Source organism: Ursus americanus, chromosome 12 (genome assembly GCF_024610735.1).
Source record: "Ursus americanus isolate L20-20 chromosome 12, mUrsAme1.1.p, whole genome shotgun sequence".
Taxonomy (NCBI): Eukaryota; Metazoa; Chordata; class Mammalia; order Carnivora; family Ursidae; genus Ursus; species Ursus americanus.
The window spans coordinates 31,898,105-31,925,176 of NC_142138.1; the positions used below are offsets into that span (position 1 = coordinate 31,898,105).

Here is a 27,072-nt window from a genome sequence, read left to right on the forward strand (position 1 = left end):
CTTGTTTTGTGGATTTAAAAATTGTATGTGAACAAATTTTATAAAGACATAACGAATGTATTTGATACATCAGATCTGCATTGATTAAATTATATGTTATGACACTGTATGCACGTAATAGGATTACTGAGACCCTGTGAGCAATGACTCAAACAGGAAGAAGAGGACACACCTGGTGTGTGACTGATCAGGGCCGTTGAGCTGGGCATTTCTTATGTCATCATTAGGATGTCAGGGTCTTGATTTATCAATTGCAAATAACAAAACAATAACAAACTGAATCCCAACTAACTTAAAGGATAAAAGAAAGGAAATATTTTGGTTCTTATAACTGAAAACTTCAGAGGTAGATCCTGGCTAGATCCGCAGTTCCCATGCTATCATCAGGATGTGGTTTCTCTGCTTTGCATTTAGGCTGCGTTTTAGGCCCCCATGGTGTCCCCTGGCAGCTTCAGGCCCTCCTTTGTGGAGTCAGAATGATGGCCACAGCTCCGTCCTCTACACCTTACTGTCAAGCATGGTGGGAAAGAGGGAGGGCGTTTTCCAAGTCATTCAAACAAAATGCTTGGGATTGACTCTGACTGGTCTGATTGGCTCACTGAGGCGGGGGTGGGGGGGATGGTGAGGTCTGGGTTGTATGCTCTACCTCTGGAGCTGAGAGGGACTGAAATACTAGGGCTGAGCTGGTGAAAAGTCCTGGCCTCTCCCATGTAGAAGCCAGAAAAAAGTGCCCTTGAGAAGGGCAGAGGGATGCTGGGTGGCTAAAGAGTAACTGTGCCCTGCAGTGGTGGGGTTTGTGTCTGCATCCAGCCGTGTGTGTGCAGAGTGTGTTTGTGTGGATCAGGTACTTAATACATTTGTTGAAGCCAAAGACTGGGACTGTTTCGTTTCCCTGCTACCAGGTGTCAGTAAAGTATTACTCGAGCTCAGGTAGAGTATTCGAAACTCATTATTCCTTTTCTACTTCCACTTTTTTCTTATAGAGTCTGTGCTTATGTTTATGTTTTTCTTGCCTTTCTGAACTTTTATTTTATTTTTTTTAAAGATTTTATTTATTTATTTGACAGAGAGAGAGAGACAGCCAGCGAGAGAGGGAACACAAGCAGGGGGAGTGGGAGAGGAAGAAGCAGGCTCATAGCGGAGGAGCCTGATGTGGGGCTCGATCCCATAGCTCCGGGATCACGCCCTGAGCCGAAGGCAGGTACTTAACCGCTGTGCCACCCAGGCGCCTCTGAACTTTTAAAATAAAATTTCTGTGTTGGATATGTAGATGCTGTCTGTAACTGAAGAAATACTAATACTCTTTTTTCTCGTTCCTTGATTCAAAATATAAAATTCGCATGTAAGAGATACTTGCTCCACACAGACAAGAAGTTAAATTATGCTATAGAAAGCCAGTGTCTTAAAACTTCTCTGCATAAAACTTTTCCTTAACCCTTTTGTGTTTGAAAAGACGCAGAGATTTGCATAAGTGAGATGGGCCTATGAAAATTATGCAAATGAAAGCAAAGGTCATTTATGAATGGCAGTGGTCTTAAATGCAGATTAGACAGTTTGGTTAGAAAAATAATATACATATCTCTATTTAGTTGAGAAGTTTTCAGATAGTATAACTGAATATTATAAGATTCAGAAACTAGCATATCAATGCTAGATCTTGATGAACTCAGATTTAGGAGAACCACACTTTTCAAAGGGGAGAATTGAAAGCAGTCTTTAGAACTTAATTGTGGGTATAGTCCTTACAGTTAATTAAGTGTAAATTTGGAATAGTTAAATAGTTTTGTTTTTTGTTATTAAATATATACCAGTATACGTGGAAGAACGAGACGGGGGAGTAATTCTAAGTGAATTAAGGAGAAGTTCTTTAAGAATCCATTTCTTTCACTCTGACAAATTCAGGGCACTAAACATTCCTCACAAATTCCTTGTAAATTAACTCGTAGTCCCATTGTAAAGTTAATTAATCATCTGTAGCAAATTCCTCCAATGTCATAGAAAGTCATTATCATTATACATGATTAGCAATGTGATCAGTCATCGAGGGTGGTAAAGTTTAAGGAGAATAATTATTTGAAGAATGTCAACCATTGTTAAATTAGGAATTTCTGTCATTATTCAGATCTGATTAGCATGAAATACAAATCACAAATGTGACACTGATTCAACAGACAAGTGAATATATTTGCTTGTCTTTATTCTCAGTGTTCTTAGCTTCAGAAATGTTAAGTCTTAAGGCAAATTGCAGTTACGTCATGTTATTCCGGAGTTGTTAATATATATTACATAAAAACGTGAAAAAGGTAATATGGCAGTAAAATGACTAAAACCAAAACACTATCTTCATAAAGCTTTGGGATGTATTTACCACTTGAAAATGGAAAATAACTGAAATGAGTTTAGGAAGTAACCCTACAGGTGACAGTGCTTTATTTGGTTGTAAAGTTAAGGTGTGAACTATGACTTTTCAACTGACCCAATGCCAACATGTGTTGCCTTGGAATGTTATCCATGAGGGGAAAAATGTATTCTGGAAGATTTTGAGTCCTCTGTCATTTTGTAGGACACTGACCTAACTTAATGAAAAAGTTGTATCCTGTAAGTTCCCTCATGGTTATTTAAGGCAACTGTGTTAATGATGTAAAGAACTATAACATGTCCTGATAATACCAGTTTAGGAGTTTGGAGATCATCCTAGCCGTGTCAGAATTTTAGAATTTCTAATTTATTAAGAGATCCAGAAATGTGTAGAAAAGAAATTTGAATGATAGATTCTAAGTAATTTTTTCTTATAAAATCTTTTTTAGCTCCTTAAAAAAAATACAATAATGGTGTTTTAATAGAGACAATTACATTTCTTCTTAGGATGATTTTCTTTCTTCCGTGAATTCAAAACCGTGAGTGTAGAAAGTCATCCTTTTCAGATTAAGCCAATGATTTTGGAAATACATTTTCATTTACAAAATACCATATTCAACATTGGTCGTGTTTTTGATGTTTGACTCCTGTCTTAGTTCCTTGAAATGGATTATTTATGAAAAGTCTTAGGGAAATAAGTGCCAAAGACCTCCCTTAGAAGGAGATACAACTACAGACTTAATGGTTAACGATGTTTAGGACTACTCTTTATTTAATCCTGCTGTGTGTCATTTTATAGATTCGAAAACCGATTCAGAGACGTTTGGTAACTTGCCCAAAGTCAGCTAATAAATTAAGAGCTGAGATTCAATTCTGGGGTTTTAATGCCAAGATTTTTCATCTGCAGGAGTATGTTATGTTTAAAAGTTCTGTTTAAGTATCTGAAAACGTAGTAGGAAATAGAGATTGACCTATATCACCAAAATAAGTTTGTTGTTAATAAATGTAAAAGTTGTTCAGTTGTGGTAATGATATAAAGATATTTTCAAATTGGCCAGTGGAGGTCAGCACTTAGCTGCTATATGTGGTATAACAATTCTTTCAGTGGATTTTTTTTTTTTTTTTTTTTGCCATATTGCATTTGGGTGTTAAATATTATTTCAGTGTATTGCAGATCCATTGTAGGTGAAAAGTGTTTTAGTAGCTGTCATATTAATGTGATATAGCTTAATAAATAGTGCTTCATTTTGCTAAAAGCTTAATTTTGCTTTTCTCTTAAATCGAAGATATAGTCTTTAATCAAAAAGGATAAAATTATACCAGCTTACTTCTCCTTTAAGAATGTTCAAAATATGTGTTTATACTTTATTCATTAGCAAAACTTGGTACATGTTTTAGTGTGTGCTCCATTCTTAATTTCTTTGAAAATTCTTTGAAAATATAGCAAATTACTTTTTTAAAAAAGATTTATGGAACACTGTTACATATAGTATTTGTAACACCATAATGAAGCTGCCTAATTGGTATTTTTGTTACTTTTACCAGACCAGGAGTTCCTTGAGGGCAGATACTGTTCTGCTTTTAATCTCAGCTCCTACTACAGTACTTCTCCTAGAGTAAATATTTGGTAAACGTTTGTTGACTGACTGTGTGTTGAGATGCACAAAAATAGTGAATTCACAGGAAGTATGAGTCCTAACTTCCTAAGTTTGAAGTGTTAGCCCTTGGACAAATTATTAAAGTTCGAACCTTAATTTCCGCTTCTTTTTAAAAGGGGTTTAATAAAAACCTTAAAGGATTGCCAACACATTAAATTAAATAATATGTATAAAGTTCCTGTTACATCATAAATAATTCCAGCTATTATTAATTTTAGCAGTGATCACTAATAATTATTACTAGTTATAATGGTAGTGGTAGTAGAGGTAGGACTGTATATCTGGAGGTCTGACCAACCCTGGGACTGTTGTTTAGTGTGGAAGTTTTACTTTTCTGCTGTGCCAGCATGAGTGCATGAGTGAGATTATACAGTTTGGATTGTGAGGTTATGGTATGGGCATCATTTTTCTCATTTTGTAACTAAGGAACCCAAGCCAGAGATTGCAAGTCAGAGTAGGCAAGGTCCAGAATATATCATTCCTGGGCTCCGTGCACTAGACAATGCTGCTGAGCTTCCCGAGGTACCAAACATCCATGTACCAAGTTATTTCTTATAGTCAAGTAGGTATGTGTGTATGTGTGAGGGAGAGATTGGCTGACTCATTGTCCATTAGTGAACATCTGATTCTGGTCACTGTGTCCCTCCAGCATGTAAGAGCATCATTCATCTGCACTGTTAGTTTTTACTTCTGAATGATCTGTAGATTTTCTTATATCTTCTGTGTGCATCTCATTTTTTCTCCCGCTAGATTCTATGTCACCCACATGTTAGTATAATCTTTAGGTAACTGTCTCTATAAATGCTATCTGTGGAGTCTATGAGGAATATTTAAAATGTTAGACTTAGCAAAATTCTGAACTCGAGTCCTGCTTTTGCAATACTTACCTTTAAGTTTTGCTTACTCTTCTTTCACAGCCTTGCTGCAGGACCAGACCTCTCTGGCTTTTGCTTTCTCCAATGCATGTTAACTGTGATTTAAGTATAATTACAAAGCCGCCTCCTGTGCCTATGCATCTACCAGCCTGTTCAGTGCATAAGACACTGAACTTGTTCCTAGGGGCATAAAAGACTCAGGCTATTCAAGATGTGTTGGGAGTTTTTTCTTTCTTTCTTTTTTTTTTTTTTTTTAAGATTTTATTTATTTGAGAGAGAGCACACAAGTGGGGACAGAGGGAAAGGGAGAAGCAGACTTCCCCCTGAGCAGGGAGCCCGATGCAGGGCTCGATCCCAGGACCCTGAGATCACAACCTGAGCTGAAGGCAGACGCTTAACCGACTGAGCCACCCAGGCACCCCTATTTATTATTTTAGAGAACAAGTGTAGGGTGGGGAGGGGTAGAGGGAGAGAGAGAATCTCAAGCAGACTCCCTATGGAGCATGGAGCCTGTCTCAAGAACTTGATCCCATGACCCTGAGATCATGACTTGAGCCGAAATCAAAAGTCAGATGCTGAACCGACTGAGCCACCCAGGCACCCCTAGGATGTGGACATTTTTAAGGATTTTGATAGTACTGTTGTCAAATTGTTTTTCAAAAGCTAAGTTTATGAAGTCAATGAGCCTGTGTGTATCTGAATGTTTGCTTCACTGTATCCTGGCTAGCATTGGCAGGCCATTTAAAAAATATATATAAAAGGCGTAATAAACTTGGACAAAACCTTTTGGCTGGAGCTGAAGCTGAAGGCCTTCTTCCTCTTGGAAGTGTTTATTTCTGGATTGACAGTAAATGCCGAAGCTTTTGGGTCAGGGCTGAGGGCTAAGGCCTGAGGCAAGGTAAGAGAGAGAGGGATAAGGATGAGAAAGAATCAATTCCTCCTCACTCGTAACTGCTTTTTAAAAGTATTTTTGAAGCAATCTTAAACATTGAGAAAGGTTGTAAGTACAGTACAAAGACTTTTTTCCCTCTTGATCATGGGAATAAATTAACTTTGTAAATAAATGAATTTATTGCCCCCGAATACTTTAGTGCATATTTCCTGTGAACAAATATATTCTCCTAGTTAACCATGATATAACCAGGAATTATGAAATTAACATTGATACATTACTATCCTCTATTATTCATGCTGTGTTTCACTAAATATCTTAATATCCATTATAACAGAAGAGCATGTTCAAAGTCATGTGTTACTTTTATTTATGTCAATTTAGAATAGTTTCCCACTCTTTTTTTTTTTTTTTTTCCCCACTCTTGATTTTAATGACCTTGATGCTTTTGGAGGGTATAAGCTGTTATTTTATAGAATGTTCCTCAATTCTGGTTTGTCTGATTTTTTTTTTTTTCGGAATTACATTTAGGTTATACCTCTGGCAAAATATCAAATGTGATGCTGTATTCTTTTCAATTACATCTTATCAGGAGGCATAGGATTTGATTTGCTCTATTTCTGATGACGTTCATGTTGATGACTTAAAGTGGTATTTGTTTAACTTTCTCCACTGTAAAGTTATTCTCTCTGTAATAAGTATTTGGTGTAGAGATATTTTGAAGCTATGTTAATATCCTATTCCTCATGATCCTACCTTCTTTCCTTCCGTCCATTTGTCAGTCATTTCTTTGGGCCACATCTCCTCCTTTTCCTTTAGCCTGTGTTAGTACACAACTGTTTGAGACAAGGCATAGTTCTAAAATGCTCTTAAGAGCCCTAGGGGATTTTAGCTGAAAGACCAGACCTCCTGGTTCATTGAGAGAAATCCTACAATTGTTGATTTGTTCAACCTTAACCTGGGGGGAAAGGAGATGCTGAGCTTTGCTGTTTCTTTTTTACCTGGAGGTTCTTCACCCAAGTCCTAAATCTCATCCACACTGTCTCTTTCCAGTTGCTGGTGCTTATAAGGGGCTGAGAAAAAAAAGCTGAGTCTCATGGGCTCCCAGCCAGTTGGGGCAGGTCCCATGGGAATGTATACTCCTGAAGATGCTGGTTCCCCAGACATAAGAACTGGGGCTCAGCAGTTTACTAGAAAAACAGAACAAGGGCACCACTTTCACTTTCTACCTCAAACTAGAAAGGTGCTCAGGAAAAGTTACCTTGATTCCACGAGTAGACTGATAGCTTCTTCTTCTCCCTAGCTTGATTTTCCCATTGCAAACTGTTATCCTTTGTCTTTGTTCTTTGGAGGAGCAGGGAGTACTAGGTTCCATCATAGTTGGGAATGGGGTACTGGTAGAGGGGTCAGAAAGAGCTAGTGACTGTGGGCAGGTAGAAGAGGGATGATGTACTCTGACTTTCCTGGCAGAGTTAGCCACAGGGTTTCCTCTCTGGAGCTCTTGTTCCACCCAGAGGAACACCAGTAGTTCTTGACTGTTGGGCTCCAAGGTGGAGGAGAGGCTGGGGTGGTAAGACTAGGTGCAGTGGACAGACTGTTTAAAAATGTGTTTGCTACCTGGATAGATGATAGTATGTTACTGTTATAACTTGTACTAGAAATAGGTCTATGCATGTTACATTTAGAAAGTAATTTTCCCTGGTGCCATTTTTCTCAGTTCTCTGATGCTGTCTCACATATCATTAATTTTTAAAAATTGTTTTTGATAGCTACCACAATGTTTGAAGCTGGAAAGGACAAAGGTAATCCAGATGAATTTGCTGTGGCACTTGACGAAACTCTTGGAGACTTTGCGTTCCCAGATGAATTTGTCTTTGATGTTTGGGGAGTCATTGGTGATGCGAAACGAAAATGATGATGACGTGGATGATCCATCTCTGGAGAAATGAACCATTCTTTTAAAAAAAATCCATAAGATCTGTTTTTAGACACTGTTACAGACTCTGGTTTGGTCTTATGTGTATGGAATACTTCTTTGAAATATAATTTTGGTTTCTGGGTACCTTTTAATGTGGTTGCAGATGTGGTATGCTTAAAATAAATCACCTAAAATATCATTTTTAATATTCATTCAAGAGTCTCTTGAAAGTAAGTTTTAGGGAGTATTTCTAGAGAGAGGATTTTGTTCCCCATTAACATCTGTGTTTTCTTTTCCACATGTAAGTAGCTGATTGCAATAGCTTTGTAGCTCATTTTTAAAATCTTAATGCAGTGAAACTAGGATTAGAGTATGATTTGTCTCCGAGCATCTTCATTTTGTTATACTACCTGATCTGGGTATGTTCAGGAAGTGAAGTGTGAATTATGCCCTCTATGGGTCTAGAAAGCATTGTTTTTTTTTAATCCACCGAGTAAGGGGAGGAAGATTCCTATAGCCTCTTGACGTCTATGGCCTACTTTCTTTGTGAAACAAGGATGGATTGACTTATTTTTGGGCTTCTTTGTAATTGCTCCTTTTTAAAAACTTGTTAAAATCTATTATACTGTGTATGTGTTTGCTTATGTGGAATGGTGGAAAAGGCAGATAGGGTAGAAACACTTAAATTTGATTTTTTTTTTAAGCAGTTCTTAAACCATTCTTTTTTCCACTCATACCCACTTTTATGTTACCCTTTATAAGCACTCCAGGGAAGGTTTTTATAGTCTTTGTAGAACTTTTGTTTTGAAAGATATTTGCTCAGAAAATAACTATGTTTGAGAACATTTTTTTTTTTTTTTTTGGGTGAAAGAGCAACGTTTTTAAGCCCCCTAAACTTTAGAGGGGATACTATCAGAAATCGATTTCCCCCAGTGGAAATGAAGGAGGACGGGAGGAATTGAGAAAATGTATTAGTCTATTATTTTTGAGTTCTAACATACTTTCTCTAAAACCTTATATTATTGGGAAAATTGAGGGCAAATGACTGTCTTATCACTCTTATTTGACATTTTATGGATGTCAGAGAATGGAAATGAATGGTTTCAACATAGATCATTTAATAAGGCAGAGCATGGTGTGACCAAGCATTCTTGTCAAGTGTTAGATGAAAAATGCTGTGTGCTGCCATGGTAATCAGGAATAATAACCCGCGAGGGCGGTATTCCAGGAAATCAGAAGTAGTTCCCTTTTCATGCTGAGTTAATGCGTTGGTAACTGTTGTTTTCTGGTGCGGCTTTACTTTTCCTGACCTCCACTCCTTTCACACAAGTGTAATGCTTTGAAGCAGATACTCTTTGTCTCATTAATCTGAGACCTGTACAGAAGCCCTGTTTTAGTCATTAATGTGTAACTAAAGGGTTATAGAACATGGATTGTCTTAATGCACTTGCCCATCATTTGAAAATGGGAACAGGCTCAGGCTGTTTGTTGTTACTTGTTTCATGGATTTCTTTTGGAGCTCCCCAAGTATCTATTCATTCTTTTTTTAAAAAGTTATTTTTAATTTTTTTAATTTTTAATTTTTATTTTAAGATACCTACCAATTCTTAATACCACCTCTCTTACAAGGACACACAAAGAGTTGATATTTTTAAAGATGAGAAAGTTGAGGCCCGTAGAAGCACTTGAGTTCAAACAAAAAAAAAATTTCCTGGCACTAGATGTCAGATTTGAAATGATGAGTCATTGTTTATTGTTGATGGATGTCTGTTTCTCCCTTTTTGGGCGTGCAGGAAGGTTGACACAGATTCTCTTGATTTATGGAATCTCCTATTCATGATTTTTCTAGAATTTTGACGTGTAAGGTACCAGTGTCCATGTACAGTGGTAACTCTACCTGCCTATTAGTTTAAATGGTAGTTCTCATCATTCAGGGCTTCAGCTGGACACAGGTACTTCAGTACTAATAGGTTTTTCCTTGAAATGTCTTTCTCTCTCGCCTCTATTGCTAAGCTGACAACAAGGTCAGTTTCTTTGTCATTTTGCTTCCTTCTCTGAAAATGTATCTGTTTGTGAACTTTGTGCCTTTCAGTAACTTTTGGTGCGCAGAAAGAGCAGGGTCTCATTTTAGTTCTCACTGTCTGCAGTGTGGGCTACCCTTCTGCTACTGCAACGAGACCAATCTTTTTTTTTTTTTCTTCCCATTAAACATGCTATTTCACTGATACCAGTAAACGTTTCCAGAAGACCTCTGTCATTTTCTTGTTTTACAGTTTTTTTCCCCCCAGTGGAGGAGGATTATTTTATTCTTGATTTCCCTCCATGCAACATTGCATCTTTCAGGGGCGGCTAAGAGCGCACTGTGTGTTTTCTCTGTGGCAGAGTATGCAGTTGGGGACCGAACGTTGGACTTGATGGGGACTTGAACATAGCTTGCTCCTCATCAAGTATAGATATGCTACATATGCTGATGATTACAAATAGGTGCATCTTGGGTTTCTGTGATGTTTCAAAAATATATAATTATATGATGTAAAACTCTTTAAGAATTCAATTATAAAAGCAATAATCAGTAACCTCTACTTGGGACTGCTGTATCCAATATTGTAATGTAAACAGGTTATTAGAAATAACTTAATTTTGCCAAATGATTAATTTGCTGTATTTTCCCCTATAACTTTAACAAATAGAGATTTCCCAAGTAAAGCATGCTTTCTTTAGGTCCATGTTATTGCTAGACCTTCATCACATCTAGAGAGAGCCTTCCTGGCATCCTTCAGTTATCATTGCCTATCTAGCATAGTAGCAAAATGAATTTCATCTGCAAAATAGAGTTTTCAAAATAATGCTTTTTCTAAATAGGGCACAATTATCTGCCGAAGATGTAAAAGATCGATCATGTAATGACCCTTTCACCCTCTGATACATCTAACAATATACAGATACTGATAGCGTAGTTATTAATCTGGTGAAAGTAATGTGTTAGAAGGACAGTCTGGTGTTTTACCCAAGCTATGAGTGAATAAAAGATAGGAGATGCTGTTCAGTTCAATCCTAGGAACTGGTGCTCTGCGTAAAATGCACATTTATTAACTTCCTGACACAGTTTGAAAGGGACATCAGCGTAATTACAAGTCCTTACACATATCATGGTTATAAAATGTCTCTAAGATTGTGAAGTGTACAAATGGCACAGCCTGTCCCTACCTCTTACCTGAAAACCTGGTTCTAAGAAATGACTCATGTTTATTATCCGCTGGGAGGGTGAAAATTGAATATGACATCTTTATCTCAATTTGAGACATTAAGCCTCTATAAAACTTAAGTATAGCCATAGATATTTTTAAAGCAGTAACAAAAATTTTTTTTCTGATAGTTTTAAATAAACATTTTATATTTTGAACTGTTCGTGGCATGCAATGGTATTGACTATATGCAGGTAAAATATTCTTTGTTTTGGGGGGGGAAAAACTTTTGTCCTTTTTAAAAAAAATCATAGCATATGCTTTAAAATGTTTTTTGAGATTGAATTTTGGAAATTTATTAATTTGTGAAATTATAACATGTTTTATTTAAAACTTATTTACTGTATTTCTAGTTATAGATTGTACAAATGTTTATTGATCAAAGAGTGAATTATTGTAAAGGTATAATTTATATTTAAAATATAACTTCTTAAAATAACCTTTTCATGAAAAAAATGTATTTATGAAAAAAAGATTTGGGGTTTTAAATGTTTGACTTTTTGGTTTTATTTAAATAAATGATTCAAGGGATAACACATGGAATTGTTTAGGGCTTTTTTTTTTTAATATTTAAAGAGTTTTTTTTATTAGAGAGAGAGTGTGCGAGCATAGGGTGGGGGAGGGGCAGAACGAGAGGGAGAAGCAGACTCCCTTCTGTGCAGGGAGCCAGACTTGGGGCTCAATCCCTGGATGCTAAGATCATGACCTGAGCCGAAGGCAGAGGCTTACTTGACTGAGCCATCCAGGTGCCCTGGCCTTTATGTTTTTAATACATTTTTGGTATATTTTTTTTCTCAATGTATTTCATATGAGGTATAACTTCTAAGTTCTCTTAGAATCCCAAAATTATGTGTTTTGATGTAAAAATACATGAGATATGCACTGCCAGAGTACTCTGAGGTAAAATAGTCATAAACTATTTCTGTTTATAAAATAGAGGTTTACCCAGGGTAACATTTTCTTCTTTATTCAACCAATTTATGGCAGTAGTTTCCAAACAGTAGTGTAAGTAGAAGAAATATCAACCCGTAGCTCTTAGGTGGTTTTGCCTTTTGGTTTCATTATCTCCTTGATGCATGTTGAAGGCCCTATCAGAGCTGTTAGAAATCCTTAAAAATGTGCTAATTCCATATGTTTGGGGGTGGGGTCCGGGAATCTGCATTTTGACCCATCCTCCACATGATTCTAGTGGAAGTGAATCCTAGACCTTTGCTTTGAGGGCCCTGACAATCAGGACCAGCACTGGGTGGGAACAGTAGACATGACTTGAAGAACTCACCATCTGTCAAGATAGAGACCTGAGAGAGCTCTCCAAGAGAATTAGGTAAGTGCTAAAATGGATGTAAAATTGTATGGGAAGAAGCTATATATGACAGTAAGATTTCTCTTAATTTCACCAAGTGGGCGATTTTCTAAATGTAAATTGGTGTGCTAGAAGAATTTGTTCTTGGAGAAGTAGACTTCCCAATTGGTGCACTGTGGATTAATCCATGTGGTAGTTTTGCTTTTGTTTATATGCAATGCTTGATGCTTACCATTGATACGAATAAATATTGGCTATTTATCCTGTCCTCATTAGGTATTCTCTTCTAGTTTTGTAGGTGAGGATCTTCTTAGACTATGGTTTTTAGAGTGGAATTGACGTGAATGATAACATTAATCTCTCTCATGGGAGTAACCGCAGGGCTGCTGTGGTTTTGATTATGGAGAAACTAAGCTTGTAAAAATGCTGCTTGAAATCTCCTTGTGTGCATTTTTCTCTTAGTGAGGGTCCTTCATGTAGGGGGTAGAGTGAATATGATTCATGCTTCATTATCTTATGTGTCATCTAAAAATATGTTGGAAATAATATTTAAGATTAAAACAATTGTAGATCCAATGAATTAATTAATTTAGCTTTGAAAAAGTGGTTTCTCTAAGTTAGAATTTCTTCTCCCCTCATTCAGATGTTATTATAAAAATAATTTGATATAATTTTAATTTTATTTTTATAGCTTTCCAGTGAAAGAGTAAATAGAGATATAAAAAATGAAATAAACCAAACTCTTTCTTCCTCATAGGCAAAAGGAAAACTTTCTCTTCTGCAGTGGCACTGGAGAAAAATGAGGAAATAAAATCCTGCAAAGTTAAGGAATGGTGGAAGAACCATAGGATATGTTAGCTTGGGAAAGGGAAAATGGGAACATTGTAGCCATCTTCCTGCAATTTCCTTCCCTCTTCTCCATGCATCCCTTCCTGGCTCTTTCTTCTCTACCCACCCTCTATCCATGGAGTTCCCCAGGCCTCAGACATGGGTCCTATCCCCAACTCTACCCTCTTCTCAGAGGACTCATTTCTTCCCATGGCTTTAAGGATCTTTATGGTTACAACTCCCAAACATGTGTCTCCAGTTTGGATCTCTCTTCTGAGCTCTATATTCAGATATTCAACTGCTTCTTTGACATCTCCACTTGTGTGTCAAAACTTTAACATGTCCAAGATGAAACTTAAGTGTTTTTTAGGGAAGGGAGAGGGACAGAGGAAGAGGGGGAGAGAATCTTAAGCAGGCTCCATGCCCAGTGTGGAGCCCCGCATGGGACTCGATCTCACAACCCTGGGATCATGACCTGAGCTGAAATCGAGTGGGACACTTAACCGACTGAGCCACCGAGGCACCCCCCAAAATTTTTTTGTCTTATTTTCCTCAATTTTCTCTGATAGGAAGTGGCATCATAATTCACTCCTTCTTTCTTCACCTACTATGTCTAATTCGGCAGCAAGTTCTTTTTGTTGTATCTCTGAAAATGTCTCCCAAATATCTACTTCTTTCTAGTTTCAGTGTCACCTGTTTAATCCATGCCTCCTTTCCATCTGGCCTGCTGCTTCAGGCTCTGCACTGCTGTCCCATCTTCTCCTCCTGCCTTCCTCCACCTGGTAATGCAGGTGCTCTGCAAATGTTGATTGCAGGACATGATTATTAAGCTTTTTTGAAAATGAAAATGTCAGGGTCTCCTTGTTTTCTTCTCTGGAGGGACGTAACCTTATGTTAGTTTTTGCCTTTAAGGGAAGGGGCACTAGTTTTTGGATGATTCAGCTTCTGCTAAAGGGCTCACAGAGACTAAAGGCTATGGGATGTGTGTGTGTTGGAGAAAGGGAGAGAGATGTCTTTAAAGGTCCAAACAGAGGAAAATGGTGCCTTGTTTTCCTGCAGGCTCGTTATCCCTAGATGGAGTGTTTAGACCAATAGGAACAAGAGCCTTCCATAGATTCCTGGTGTCTCGTCATTGCACAGGCAGTAAGACCCACAGTGAGGGGTGGTGTTTGAGTACCCAATGCCCTTGTGGAAGCTTGAGTAGAAAAGAGAGGCGGTCCCTTGCTTATGTCTAGTGGAGTGTTGGGGGGAAACCTTTGCTTTTGTACTTGGGAGGCTGAACTGAACCAGCACAAGAGCTTTGAAGGGAACATAGACATCTTTGCTACATACTATTGGGATCACAACACTTCCCTTCCAGCTTGTTACAGTGGCTTTCAAAGCCCTACCCATGTCATCACTCTGCTCGTCCTAACTCTGTGGTCTGGCTCCATTGAACTTGCTTTTCTCTTCCGAGTTCTTCCTTTCTTAGAGCTTTCTCACTTGCTGTTTTCTCTGTCTTGGACCCTTCCTCCTATTTGCATGGCCAGGTCTTTGTCATCCTTTATTAGTATAAATGCCACTTCTTTGGCAAAGATGTTTTTGACCTTCTTCCTCTCCGTATTCTTGATTTGCACCCTTGTTTGTTTCCATCCTAACTCATTATTTTAAATTATTAGTTTTTATTCTATGTTTCCTACTTGAATATCAGTTTCTTGGGGGTGCGGTTGTTCATATCTCTGTTATATCCTGGGCACTTAGCATGGAGCCTGGTATATATTAAACACTAACAAAATATCATTAATGAGGAACTTCAACAAGTATCTGCTGAGTGCCTACTGTGTGCTCAATTGCTGGAAGTAGATCAACTCACCTAATCTTCAGCAACCTCCTGAGGAAAGTAATGCTTATCTTCATTTTAAAGATGAAGAAACATGGGGCCCTGGGTGGCGCAGTCGTTGGGCGTCTGCCTTCGGCTCAGGGCGTGATCCCAGCGTTCTGGGATCGAGCCCCACATCGGGCTCATTTTCTGGGAGCCTGCTTCTTCCTCTCCCACTCCCCCTGCTTGTGTTCCCTCTCTCGCTGGCTGTCTCTGTCAAATAAATAAATAAATAAATCTTAAAAAAAAAATAAAGATGAAGAAACAAGTCCAGAGAAATTAAATAACTTGCTCTAAGGCATATGTTTGGTTAGTGGCAAAGACAGGATTTGAACCCAGTTTTAAGTCCTGAGCTCTCTCCCAGATTGATCCTGTTAATACTTTACCAGAGCAATGTTCTGAGTCACTCAACTGAAGAAAGCTGTGGAGGGGATTAAAGCTGGGAGAACAAGGTTATAGATTCAGTTAGCTGCTGTTGTCAGCCTGAGTAAGGGGACAGCTACTCCGAGGTCAGGCCAAGAAGCGGACTTAAGTGGTGAAGTGATGGATTTTAGGTTAGAAACCATGTGCTCAGAGATTTTGGTGGTTCTTTAAATTAAAAAAACTATAACTGGCAATAGTTAAGTCTGGATTTTTAAAAAACATCGTAGTCACTGGCATAATAAGTTCTTCCTGGTGTAACTAAAGAAAAAAAATTAAATTCTTGACCATTTCTTAGAGAATGAGGATCGGTCTTAGAAATCCTTCAAATCTGGTTAAAGTGATTTCGTGGTTTAATTGTTTTGACTTGGGTTGTGGGTATTTTGCTTCTGGGGTCATTATTGTTTATGTTTCAGAAAACTAACGGGTGATTACTGTGTTCCTTAGTTTTTTAGTATTGTGAAACAAATTCGAAAAAAGTAGCTGCTTGTTATCAAATGCTCAGTGTGCCATTTACTGTTTGAGAATATAGTTAGCATTTGAGGTTTCATGGAGCATGGAATCTCATCATTAACCATTTTTAAGACTCTAAGATACTTGAGTTCTGACAAACAAATTGGAAAGTTATATTGCTCAGAAGGTCCATTTCTGGACAAAAATTCTAATTGGTATGCCAAAGGGGTGAGTTTACAGAGATGACTATAAATTCCCTGTATATATTCCCTATTCAGTTCTTTTCTATACATAAGAGTGGTCAGTTTCCACATATTAACTTATGAGTTGGTGAATAGGGAATATTTGTGAGGCTTCCCTCAGTATTAAACTCAAAGTAAGACTGTAACTGTGGTAACTTAAAAAATGAAATTAATCATGTACCTTTCCAGAGGATCAAATACTCATTTGTAATTGGGACAGGTTTATTGAATTCTTATTTAAATGAGGTCTAAGGTTGCTTCTGTGACTCACTTAAGTGTCTGACTCTTGATACCAGCTCAGGTCTTGATCTCAGGGTCATGAGCTCAAGCCCTGTGTTGAGCCTTCTTTAAAAAGAAAATGAGGTCCAAGGAAATTCTGAAGAAGATATCCTGACTGAAATAGAGGTGACATTTTCAGGACTGATCATTCTAAAATTCTATGGAGTATGTCTGTGACTGTCCTTTTTAACTTTTTTGATAAACATTGTTAATCACCTTGGTGTAACCTTTTAAAATAATTAACTTCCAGAAAGATTCCTCCAGATGATCTAGTGCTTAGAAGGAGACCACCCAGCTCCCTACCACCTTGTCACTTGATGGCAGAAGGGAATTCACTACGCAATTTAAAAAATTTACCTCCTCTGACCAGCAGGTGGCATTGCCTGCCCTCGTGGCTACCTCTTTTCTGTCTGCTTCTTATGTAACCCTCAATACCAAGTCAGGTGTTTTATATTCTTCTATCTGTTCTGACTCGTCCAGCCTGATTTTTGAGCTCATTTGTGATTTCACGAAGGGTAACTTTTTGACAGTGGAAGTGTCTTTGAAACCTAGATAGCTTCTCCTCAGAGTCTTGGAGTTTATATCACGTGGTCTGGGAGAGTGTTCAGAGCAAATGACTAATTCTACAAAACCAGTCGAGGCTCTTCTAGATCTGAGAGGCAACGAAATGACTGAGCACTGAAGTACTGTAGAAGGTGATTATGGTTAATATCCTGTGAAAGTTACAGACAGCTTCATACCAAGCATAAAATTAAAGGTACATTAAAAACTTTAAAACCTTATTCATGACTTCAAAACTTTTAAACAAGGTGCAGACAGTTAATTGTGAATTTGTTCTTTGCCTGAATAAATAAAGCAAGCTGAGCTTCTTCGCATTTAGTAATTAATATTGTGTGGATGATTCACATCGTGAAAAGACCTTTCCAGTGAGATAAAATTCTGACCAGATATTGATTCATAGACTACTCTTTCAGCAGCTGCCATTTGAATGGACTTTTCTTCTCTCTAGTGCTTTTTACATTTAAGTAATTTGCTAATACTTGGGAGGTACAATACTTTGTACTTATCATAGGATATTTCCCCCTTAATAACTGTATATCCTATCTGTTATCAACGGATGTTATTCAGGATACTCATCAGCTATAGTTACGTGACATTTGTTAGAAACAAGAATTTTTAAAGTTGGAATTGTAGATTTTCCTATAATTATAATAATACAGAACTGCTTCCTTATAGACCATACTTGTCAATTCAGGCCCAGGGTCTATATGAGTGATTGCCTGCTGCTGTATGAAGTAGAGTTGTCCATGAAGGAAGCATCTGAATCACCACTCAACACCCTCGATTCAAAATATTTTACCTTGCTTTATAACTGGTCACAGTATAACAGAGACTCACAGGGAATAGCAGAGATGTCAAAGCAAAGGGGAAATTGAAAGGAATCAGTGGCTTCTAGAGAATTTTCCTTTATGAGACCCCCTGAAAAGCCCTGTTGTAAGCATTTGTCTTATTTTAAATGTCTAAATTCTTCATGTTGCTTAGATAGTAAGGATTTCATAATCTCTGGAGCTTAGTAATTGATTCCAGGAAAAGCACAGACAATTAGGTGGTGAATGTCAGCCATTAATCTATTGTTAGATTCCTTAACGTAGCTGATTTGTGGCTCATTTTTGCACTTCTGTTTATTTCCTCTGTCCACAGTGTTTTATTAATATGGCATGTTCCAAATGGTTGAAACCAAATATCCAAACCAAATGTTGGACTTGGATTTCACTAGTTTATGGAAGACCATGTCTCTGATTGACACTCCTAGGAGTCTATGTGCCTCATTTTCTGCAGATCAATTGCCTTGGAGAGAGTGCGCCTCCCCCTGATTGATGACCTGGGACCTCTCATTGTCCTCGGGTCTCTCTAGGTTGAATTTTATGTAAATCATCCTATTAGTCAGGATTCCGTTATAGAGAACACAATCTGCCATACTGTTTTACACAGAAAGTGATGTAATATGGGTTATTGGATAGGCTCCAGAATTGTTAGGACTCAAGAGAAGTCTCTGAGCTGAGGAGGCAGACACAAGGATGAATTCCCAAAGCCTTGCTCCCCACCTGGGTTGCTGGTGGAGCTGTTGCCATGGTCAGGAAGCTGTTTCTGCTAAATCTGTAACAACTCTGGGGCCACACCACCGCACCAGCACAAATGATGCCACATGCCCTGCTTCTCTTGCCTAACTTGCTTCTGAATTCAAATCTTGAGTGCTGTGATTGGTAGAACTTAAGTCATATCCAGAATCTGTAGCTGCAAGAGACCCTGGGGGAAAAGGTTTTTTTGTCCATTATAGAATCAGAAAGATAACACAGTGAGATTGGAATAGATGTTGAGCAAGCCATCCTACGATGTTTGCTACTACCAGTAGTCCATATTTAAGTCAGATTTCTATTTAAGCAACCCAGCTAATTTCCCTAATTGGTAAAAAAACCAGCCAGCCTTTTTTGGCATGATGCATAATAAGCAGATAGCCAGACATATTTATATAGATCGGTAAACTATTTTTTTAAAAGTCTGTGCTGTCTTTTAAAAATCAGTTTAATGAATAGGAAATAGCTAACATCTTTTGTTGAGGCTTATGTGAAAGTTGGTGAAATATTGGACTTAACGATAAAACAGTACCACCCAGCAGATCCTATTGCCTTAAGACAAAATAATCTATGATAGAGGATTTTGTTCTTGAAGACATGAAGTAAAAGTGACCTTTGTAGATTAATTGTTGAGTTGCTTGGCGTGAGGGAACCTGTTGGTGTGCTCTTTTCTGCATTTCTCTTTGGTGATCTGGCACATTTCATTGCTGCTTATTAGTTTGGGACTCGGTAACCATCCACTGTATTTTTGTTTCATTTGTATTTTAGTTTCCCTAAGGGGTGATTGGAATGTTCCACTTTTCTTTTTCTTTAAAAAAATCCTTTGTTCTTACACAAATGGTGGTTCGCTTGGAAGAATTTTATTAGACTTACTTCATTATTATAGAGTGTCAGGGTGCAAAGGATATAGACAAATCATATTAAGGAACTAATAGACTGTTAATTGATCTAAATGAACAAATGACTTTTTTGCCTTCCTCTTGTCTATTTTTAAATCTTTTCAATGAGTTACATATTTCTTTCCAAATTAGATTTTATAAGCAATGCTAAATGGTAGTGATTTTTCCTTTATTTGTGCAAAGTACTGATCTAGGTGAATACTTACTCTTCTTTAATTATTTGTCACTGACTATTAATTAGTATAGTTCCATCCCTGATTGTTTGGTTGTTGAGGTACTAGTTCAGCTGTTCTCATAATTGGTATTTTTACTTTTGTTTTAAAAACTGTAGATAGGTGGGGCACCTAGGTGGCTCGGTCAGTTGAGCATCTGACTCTTGATTTTGGCTTGGGTCATGATCTCAGGGTCCTGAGATCTGAGCCCGTGTCTGGCTCTGTGCTCAGCACAGAGTCTGCTTGAGACTCTCTCCCTCCGTCCCTCCCCCTTGCCCTCTCCCTTTCTCCCTCTCTCTCTAGAATGAATGAGTAAATCTTTAGAAAAAATTGTAGAAAATTAATGTTTTGAATGTTCCATACACTGAGAAATTCAGGCTGCTGGAAATCTCTTGGCTCTAAGATATAAAGGTTAGTGAAAATATCATTGTGATATCTTTTAACGTGCTACAAACAAGCCCTGCACTTAGAATTTCATTTTGGCTAGAAAATGTTGTAGAATGTATAACATGATCAGTTTTTAGAAAAGTCTGGGATTTCCTCAGCCTATCCTTCTTGCAATATGGTGGTAAAATCTTTTGTATCTAATAGCATCAGATTCTTTTTCCTTCTTTTCCAGTTCAGATTCTTTCCTCATCTACAACAGAGAGAAATAGTTAATGCAAGTAAACATATCAAATTAAGCAATATGTTAAAGAGCATTAGAGAAAAATGACTCATAATGGGAGACAATATTGCATAATGAAATATCGCATAAGGAAACAGGTTGAAGTCATATAGACTTGGATGCTAGACAGCGCCACCCCTTACAAATTGGATAAATTACTTCTCCAACATTCCGTTTGTTCATGTCTTAAATGGGAATTATAATACTTGTGAGGTCATTGTAAGGATTACATTAGATAATACACCTAAAATGCTTAGCATATTATTGGGAACATAGTAAATATTTAATAAATTTATTTATTTTCGTTGCTGATATACATCCAGGCAGAGTTTTCACAAGCTGGTGGAGAGGTTTCTGAATAAGATAGGACCTAACTAGAAGTGCCTGATTTACCTTCTCCTACCTTACCATTTAAATAATCTTAAAGAATGTGAAAAACTTAAGACTATTCAGCAACAATCTTCCCTACTTGAGAGCAATTACCACCATAGGTAAAATATATAACTTTCTGGAAAAAAATTACCCAAATTGATTCTATGTGAGTAGAAAACGTGAATAGTCCAATAACCATGGAGGAATTCCCTTCACCTATTAAATGACTCTGTGCAGACAGAAAAGGTGAGTTTTTTATTTTAGAAAAAGACAATTTCTATTTTATAGAAACTGTTGCAGAACATGTACACATCATACTAAAATTTTATCAATTACTTTACACGTAGAGCATAATACTGCTATAAAACTTGGTAAGATTTGAATACTTGAACAGAGATTTAGATACAAAGATGATTATCACGATGGGATATCATTAAAATACTGTATTCAAAAGACAATGTCATGGGAAAATGTATATTTATTTAAAAGGGAGGGAACATAATTTTATATTCAGTAGGATCCATTTTGTTAAACATATTTTTTGGCTTAATTTTTTTTTAATCCCAGTTAAAACACAGTGTTATATTAGTTTCAGGTATGTAATATAGTGAATCAACAATTTCATCTAACACCTGGTGTTCATCATGACAAGTACCCTCCTTACTCCCCATCACCTACTTCTCCCAGCCCCTTGCACCCCTCCCCTACGGTAGCCATCAGTTTGTTCTCTGTAGTTAAAAGTCTGTTTCTTGGTTTCTCTTTCTCTCTTTCTTTCTCCCCTTTGCTCATTTGTTTTGTTTCTTAAATTCCAAATATGAATGAAATCATACAGTGTTTGTTTTTCTCTGACTGACTTATTTTGCTTAGCATAATACTCTCTAGCTCCATCCATGTCATTGCAAATGGCAAGAGTTCGTTCTTTTTTATTGCTGAGTAATATTCCATTGTAGAAATATACCACAACTTTTTTATCCATTTAGTGATTGATGGACACTTGGGCTGCTTCCATATCTTGGATATTATAAATAATGCTGCTATAAACTTTGGGGAACATGTATCACTTCAAATTAGTGATTTTGTATTCTTTGGGTAAATACCCAGTGCTGGGAATGGCCATCAGTCCCTGTATCAGTGGATGAAAGATTACCCCAAACTTTGCCGTGAAAGAGAGAAGAAGGTAACGGGGTCAATTCTCAGAGATGAAGACCGTTTGCTCTTCTTTGCTCCCACTTTTATTGGTCCTTCAGGATAATCCTTATCACTATTTCTCAAGCATGTGATGTGTGACAAGGGGTCTTACTAGAACTGGGAGATCTGTTTACGGGAAAGATACGATACGCTAATCTGCGTGTTCTACGAGGTCTGCTAAACACAGCCTAAGCGACAATGCAAACATCTCTTAGATCACAGGGCGGCTGTTTGGGCTAAGAAAGCTTCGGGGTAAGGCAACTCCCCGTGGCTTCCCACAGCAGAGTGGTCATGCAGGCCTCGGTATTCCAAAGGCCTACGCCCTTCTCCGAAACCTTCCCTGCACTCGGCGGCCTCCATGTTACATTTTACCAAGCCCAGTACTATGGCTGATTTCATGCCCTACATACCCCAACATCCAGTAGTACAATTGCTGAATCATAGGGTAAACCTATTTTTAACTTTTTAAGAAGCTTCCATACTGTTTTCCATAGTGGCTGCAGCAGTTTGCATTCTCACCAACAGTGCAAGAGGGTTCCTTTTCCTCTACATCCTCACCAACACCTGTTGTTTCTTGTGTCATTAATTTTAGCCATCTCATTATAGTTTTGATTCATATTTCCCTGATGATGAGTGATGTTGAGCATCTTTTCATGTGTCTCTTAGCCATCTGGATGTCTTTGGAGAAATGTCTGTTTATGTCTTATTTTTAAATTGGATTATTTGTTTTTTGGGTGTTGAGTTTTATAAGTTCTTTACACATTTTGGATACTAACCCTTTATCAGATATGTCACTTGCAAATATTTTCTCCCATTCCATAGGTTGACTTTTAGTTTTGTTGATTATTTCCTTTGCTGTGCAAAAGCTTTTTGATATAGTCCCAATAGTTTGTTTTTGCTTTTGTTTCCCTTGCCTCAAAAGACCTATCTAGACCAAAAAAAAAAAAAAAAAAAAGAAAAAAAAAAGAAAAAAACAAAGGTAATAATAAAAATACTAACAGTAAAATCTGGGCAGTAAAATTGTTCTTTCTTGTACCTTTGTCTATTTTCCAAATCTCAACAATGATTATGTATTATTTCTGTAGTCAGAAAAGGAAATTATTCAAAGAAGACAGTGGCTATATCAAAATGTAGTCATGAAGGATATAATAGAACTGATAATATTTATGAGAAAAGATTGGTTGGACAATTTTACATGGTTAACTTTGTCCTCAGAGAGCTCTGGGAAGTTTCTCCTTTAATTTTTTTTCTTCATTTTCTATTTAGTCCCTTAAAAAATTAAAAAGAATTTTTTAAGTAAATGAATTGTATCTGTTAGAAGTTGTGGAGGAACTGAACTTGGAATTTAACCGTGTTTTCTAGGTGATGAGTGGGCTTTCTGTTTTAATTTTTGGTCTGCTTCCCATAATATGACAAAAAATGGAAGGAGGCTGGTTTATTGGAAATTCAAAAGGAAGTAACTTCTATCAAAAGTTTAAGGTGGTAACACAAATTCAATAATTAGGAAATGTTAGACATTTAAAAAGGATTTAATGTAGCAAACAGGAAAATTCTATATGTAACTTGAATTTTATGTTTTTGAGCTAACAAATTGAATTTAGAGCTATAGAGGTATCTACTTGCACAGAGTAGACACTCAAATGAAAAAAATTTGTGTGAAAGCTGTATTAACTTATTCTCCACTCACCTTATGCTCCAAAGTGATTTAATCTGGAGGAATTCCAGATTCCTTTTTGTTCTTAGTATTAACAGATAATATTTTCTTTACTGTGTAAGATCATTGAAGCTTTCTCAATATTCTACAACTTAAAAAAACAATTACGAGAGAGAGAGAGAGAGAGAGAGAGAGAGAGAACGCACAACCAGGAGGGAGCAGCAGAGGGAGAGGCAGAAGCAGGCAACCTGCTGAGCAGTGAGCCTGATGTGGGACTTGATCCCAGGACTCTGGGATCATGACCTGAGCTGAAAGCAGAAACTTAACTGACTGAGCCACCCAGGTGCCCCAATATTCTACAACTTTTGAATTCATTTTACTTGAGGGCCACCTCAGTGACTTAGTTGGTTAAGCATCCCACTCTTGATTTTGGCTCAGGTATTGATATCAGGGTTGTGCGACTGAGCTCCACTTCAGGCTCTGTGGTGGGCGTGGAGCCTGCTTGAGATTCTCCCTCTTCCAGGGGCACCTGGGTGGCTCAGTCAGTTAAGCATCTGACTCTTGGCTTCAGCTCAGGTCATGATCTCAGGGTCATGAGATCAAGCCCTGTGTTAGGCTTCATGTTCAATGCAGAGTCTACTTGAGATTCTCCCTCCTCTTCTCCCCCACCCTTCACCCACATGCGTGCTGTCTCTCTCTAAAATAAATAAGTAAATAAAATCTTAAGAGAAAAAGGTTCTCTCTCTCCCTCTGCCCCTCCCAGCCTTGCGTGTGCACACTCTCTCTTTGTCTCTCAAAAAAAAAATCTGTATTACTTGAATTTCAAAATTTGGTATTATAAGGATCGATATTATAAGGATTATTCAGATTCTATTAGGAATTTGTGGATGATATTGGTCACATGTATTAATTAAATGCTATCAATAAATATATTAATTTTAGGTTTTACTTTGTTGAGAGGAAAGAAGAAAACACTATGACTTTTAAATAATAATAAATATAATTTAATAAAATACTCAGATTCTGAAGATATTGTGAAGGGGAAAAATTACTTGAGATATTAATACCCAAAGATAATCATTGTTAATATTTTATTGTGCATATTTCCAGTAGTATTCCTATTCGTTTACTTATGTATTTTAACAAGTTGTGGTCATGCTCTGTATATTGCTTTAGATCTTGATTTTTTTCATTTAACAATATAGGTGTTTCTAATGTCGTAAGTGTTTTTCCACAACACAGTTTTAATCATTAAGTCTTATTCTCTCTGATGATTGTATCATAATTTATATACACTGAAAATTGAAGTTTTTAAAATAGCTTGTCAGTATTATAAGTAACATGGTGATAGAGTTTTTCTTTTTCCCATTAAAGGAATACAAAATCCCTGAAAGACATACACATACAAAAAAATCCATCAATTTATCATTAAAATTTTTTAAAAATTATTTTCTCTAAAAACCTTAAGGAATAAAACAAAACTTGATTTTTGTTATATCTGATTTTATAAATTTATAGTCTATGAAGGAAGACATTTGAGAGACAGATTCTAAGGTGTTTTAGAGAAATTACAAAAAGGTTAAATAGAGTAATGTAGGCAGACTTCTAAGATGGTTCCCAATGATTCCCACCTAATTGGTATTCATGTCCTTGCATAATCTTCTCCCCTTGAGTGTGGGCTGGACTTAATGACTTGGTTCTAAGCAGTAGCTGTGCAAAGATGATGGGCTGTCACTTCTGTGATTCAGTTACAAAATATGGTGACTTCCATCTTGCTGGAAGATCGTTGTTGTCGTCCTCTTGGCCTGCACACTTTGATGAAGTAAGCTGCTATGTGGGAGAGGGATATGTGATGAGGAAATGAGAGAAACCTGTGGCCAACACTCAGCAAGGAATTGAGGTCTTTAGCTCAACAGCCTGCGAGGAACTGAAGGCTGCTCACAGGCACTGAATGAGCTTGGCAAGTTGATCCTTTCCCAGTTGAACCTTCATATGAGAGTAGATCCTGGGCCAACCCCATGACTGAGAGACCATGAAGCACAATATCCAGATATGCTGTGCCCAGACTCACGACCCACAGAAACTGTGAGATAATAATTGTGCATTGTTATAACCTGCTTAGCTTGGGGATAAGTTGTTCTGTAGCATTAGAAAGTAATAACAGATTTAACTAGAAGGGGCAAGAATACATTCAAAGATCATAGAAAAGATGCAGATATAAAGATCATAGGCAACAGTGCAACTCTTTCGGGTATCTTTGGCTGAATGGATAATAGTGACTTTTCTTTTTACAATTATTTCTAAGCTATTTAATAAGACAGCATTTCTATTGAAAAGTTAGCAAAAGTATGGAAAAGTTCAAAGAAAAAGTAAAAGTCACATATAATCTTATCATTCAAATAGAACTACAATTATTATTTTGGTGTACAGTTTTTAGTCCTCTCCCTGTCTCTACAAAATCGGTACAATACTTTAATAATGTTTTATAACCTGGTTTCTAACCTAAACACATTACATTTTCCATTTCCTATTCTTCCACACAGCTTTTAAATGGCTGTATTGTTGCCCATGTATAATATATTACAATTTATTTAACAAAATCTCTTTTATTTGACACTTAATACTGTGCTTTAATACATGATATTTGGACTGTTCTAGAAAATCAAGGTTACATGGATAACATTTGTGTTTTGTTTCATGCTGTGTTTTATTTCAGAGACATAAATGATAAATTTTCATAGCTAAAGGAGGACATAATTTTTAAAGCTATTTCTCCCAGGCAAACAGCACATTATTCTCCAGAAGATCTCATCAGGGCCATTTCTGTCCAGTATTAAACAAAAAGGCTTAGATAATTGAACCAAGTGACTAGCAGAAATAAGCTTAAGAAGTGTTAAGCATCTCTGACCTCCTCACTTAAAGCCTTTGTCGGACTGCAGGGGAAAAGTGAATCATCATTTGAAATATAGCTGTTGTAAAGAAATGGGAGAAATGTTATAATAAAATACTGCATCTGTTGGCCTTAGCTGAACTTGAAGGATCAAGCCACTGACCTTTGTCAGTGTGGGAGAGATCCCATTGTGGGCACTAGAAGCAGCAGGGACACATGTCATGACCGTGTTTCACATCTTATATAGCAGTAGTGCACGTAGCTTTTTCAGGCTTCTTCCTTACAGTTTTTAATCTTGCCTCTTTCTCTGTTGTCTAAAATCAGTCTAAAAATATTTGGAACATTTGAAAAAAATTAAATAACTCTCTTCCTAAATGTTTCATACTTCATTGGTTTTTCGCAGGTCATTCTTTTTAAATTCAAGCTACAAGTAAAATTGCCAGTCACTTAAAAAATGCTAAATTCGGGGCGCCTGGGTGGCTCAGTTGTTAGGCGTCTGGCTTCGGCTCAGGGCGTGATCCCAATGTCCTGGCATCAAGCCCCACATCAGGCTCCTCTGCTAGGAGCCTGCTTCTTCCTCTCCCACTCCCCCTGCTTGTGTTCCCTCTCTTGCTGGCTGTCTCTCTCTCTGTCAAATAAATTAACAAAATCTTTGAAAAAAAATGCTAAATTCAGTTTTTTTTTTTTTGCTTATTTCCAGATACATTTCACTACGCATAGGAATTG

At 37.2% G+C, this 27,072-nt stretch overlaps 1 protein-coding gene across 2 annotated transcripts in view; it reads left to right on the forward strand.

Annotated features, from left to right (window-relative positions):
- The window catches only part of GIPC2 (GIPC PDZ domain containing family member 2), a 327,817-nt gene that overhangs the window by 65,158 nt on the left and 235,587 nt on the right, over nt 1-27,072 (forward strand). The window contains exon 6 of one of the 2 annotated variants that reach the window (XM_045801946.2): nt 7,553-8,563. The exons of the other annotated variant lie outside the window; for it this stretch is intronic. Within the exon in view, the coding sequence (XP_045657902.2) occupies nt 7,553-7,698 (146 nt within the window). The 3' untranslated portion in view covers nt 7,699-8,563. Of the gene's footprint in view, nt 1-7,552; nt 8,564-27,072 lie in introns of those variants that run through there. 2 annotated transcript variants of the gene reach the window in all.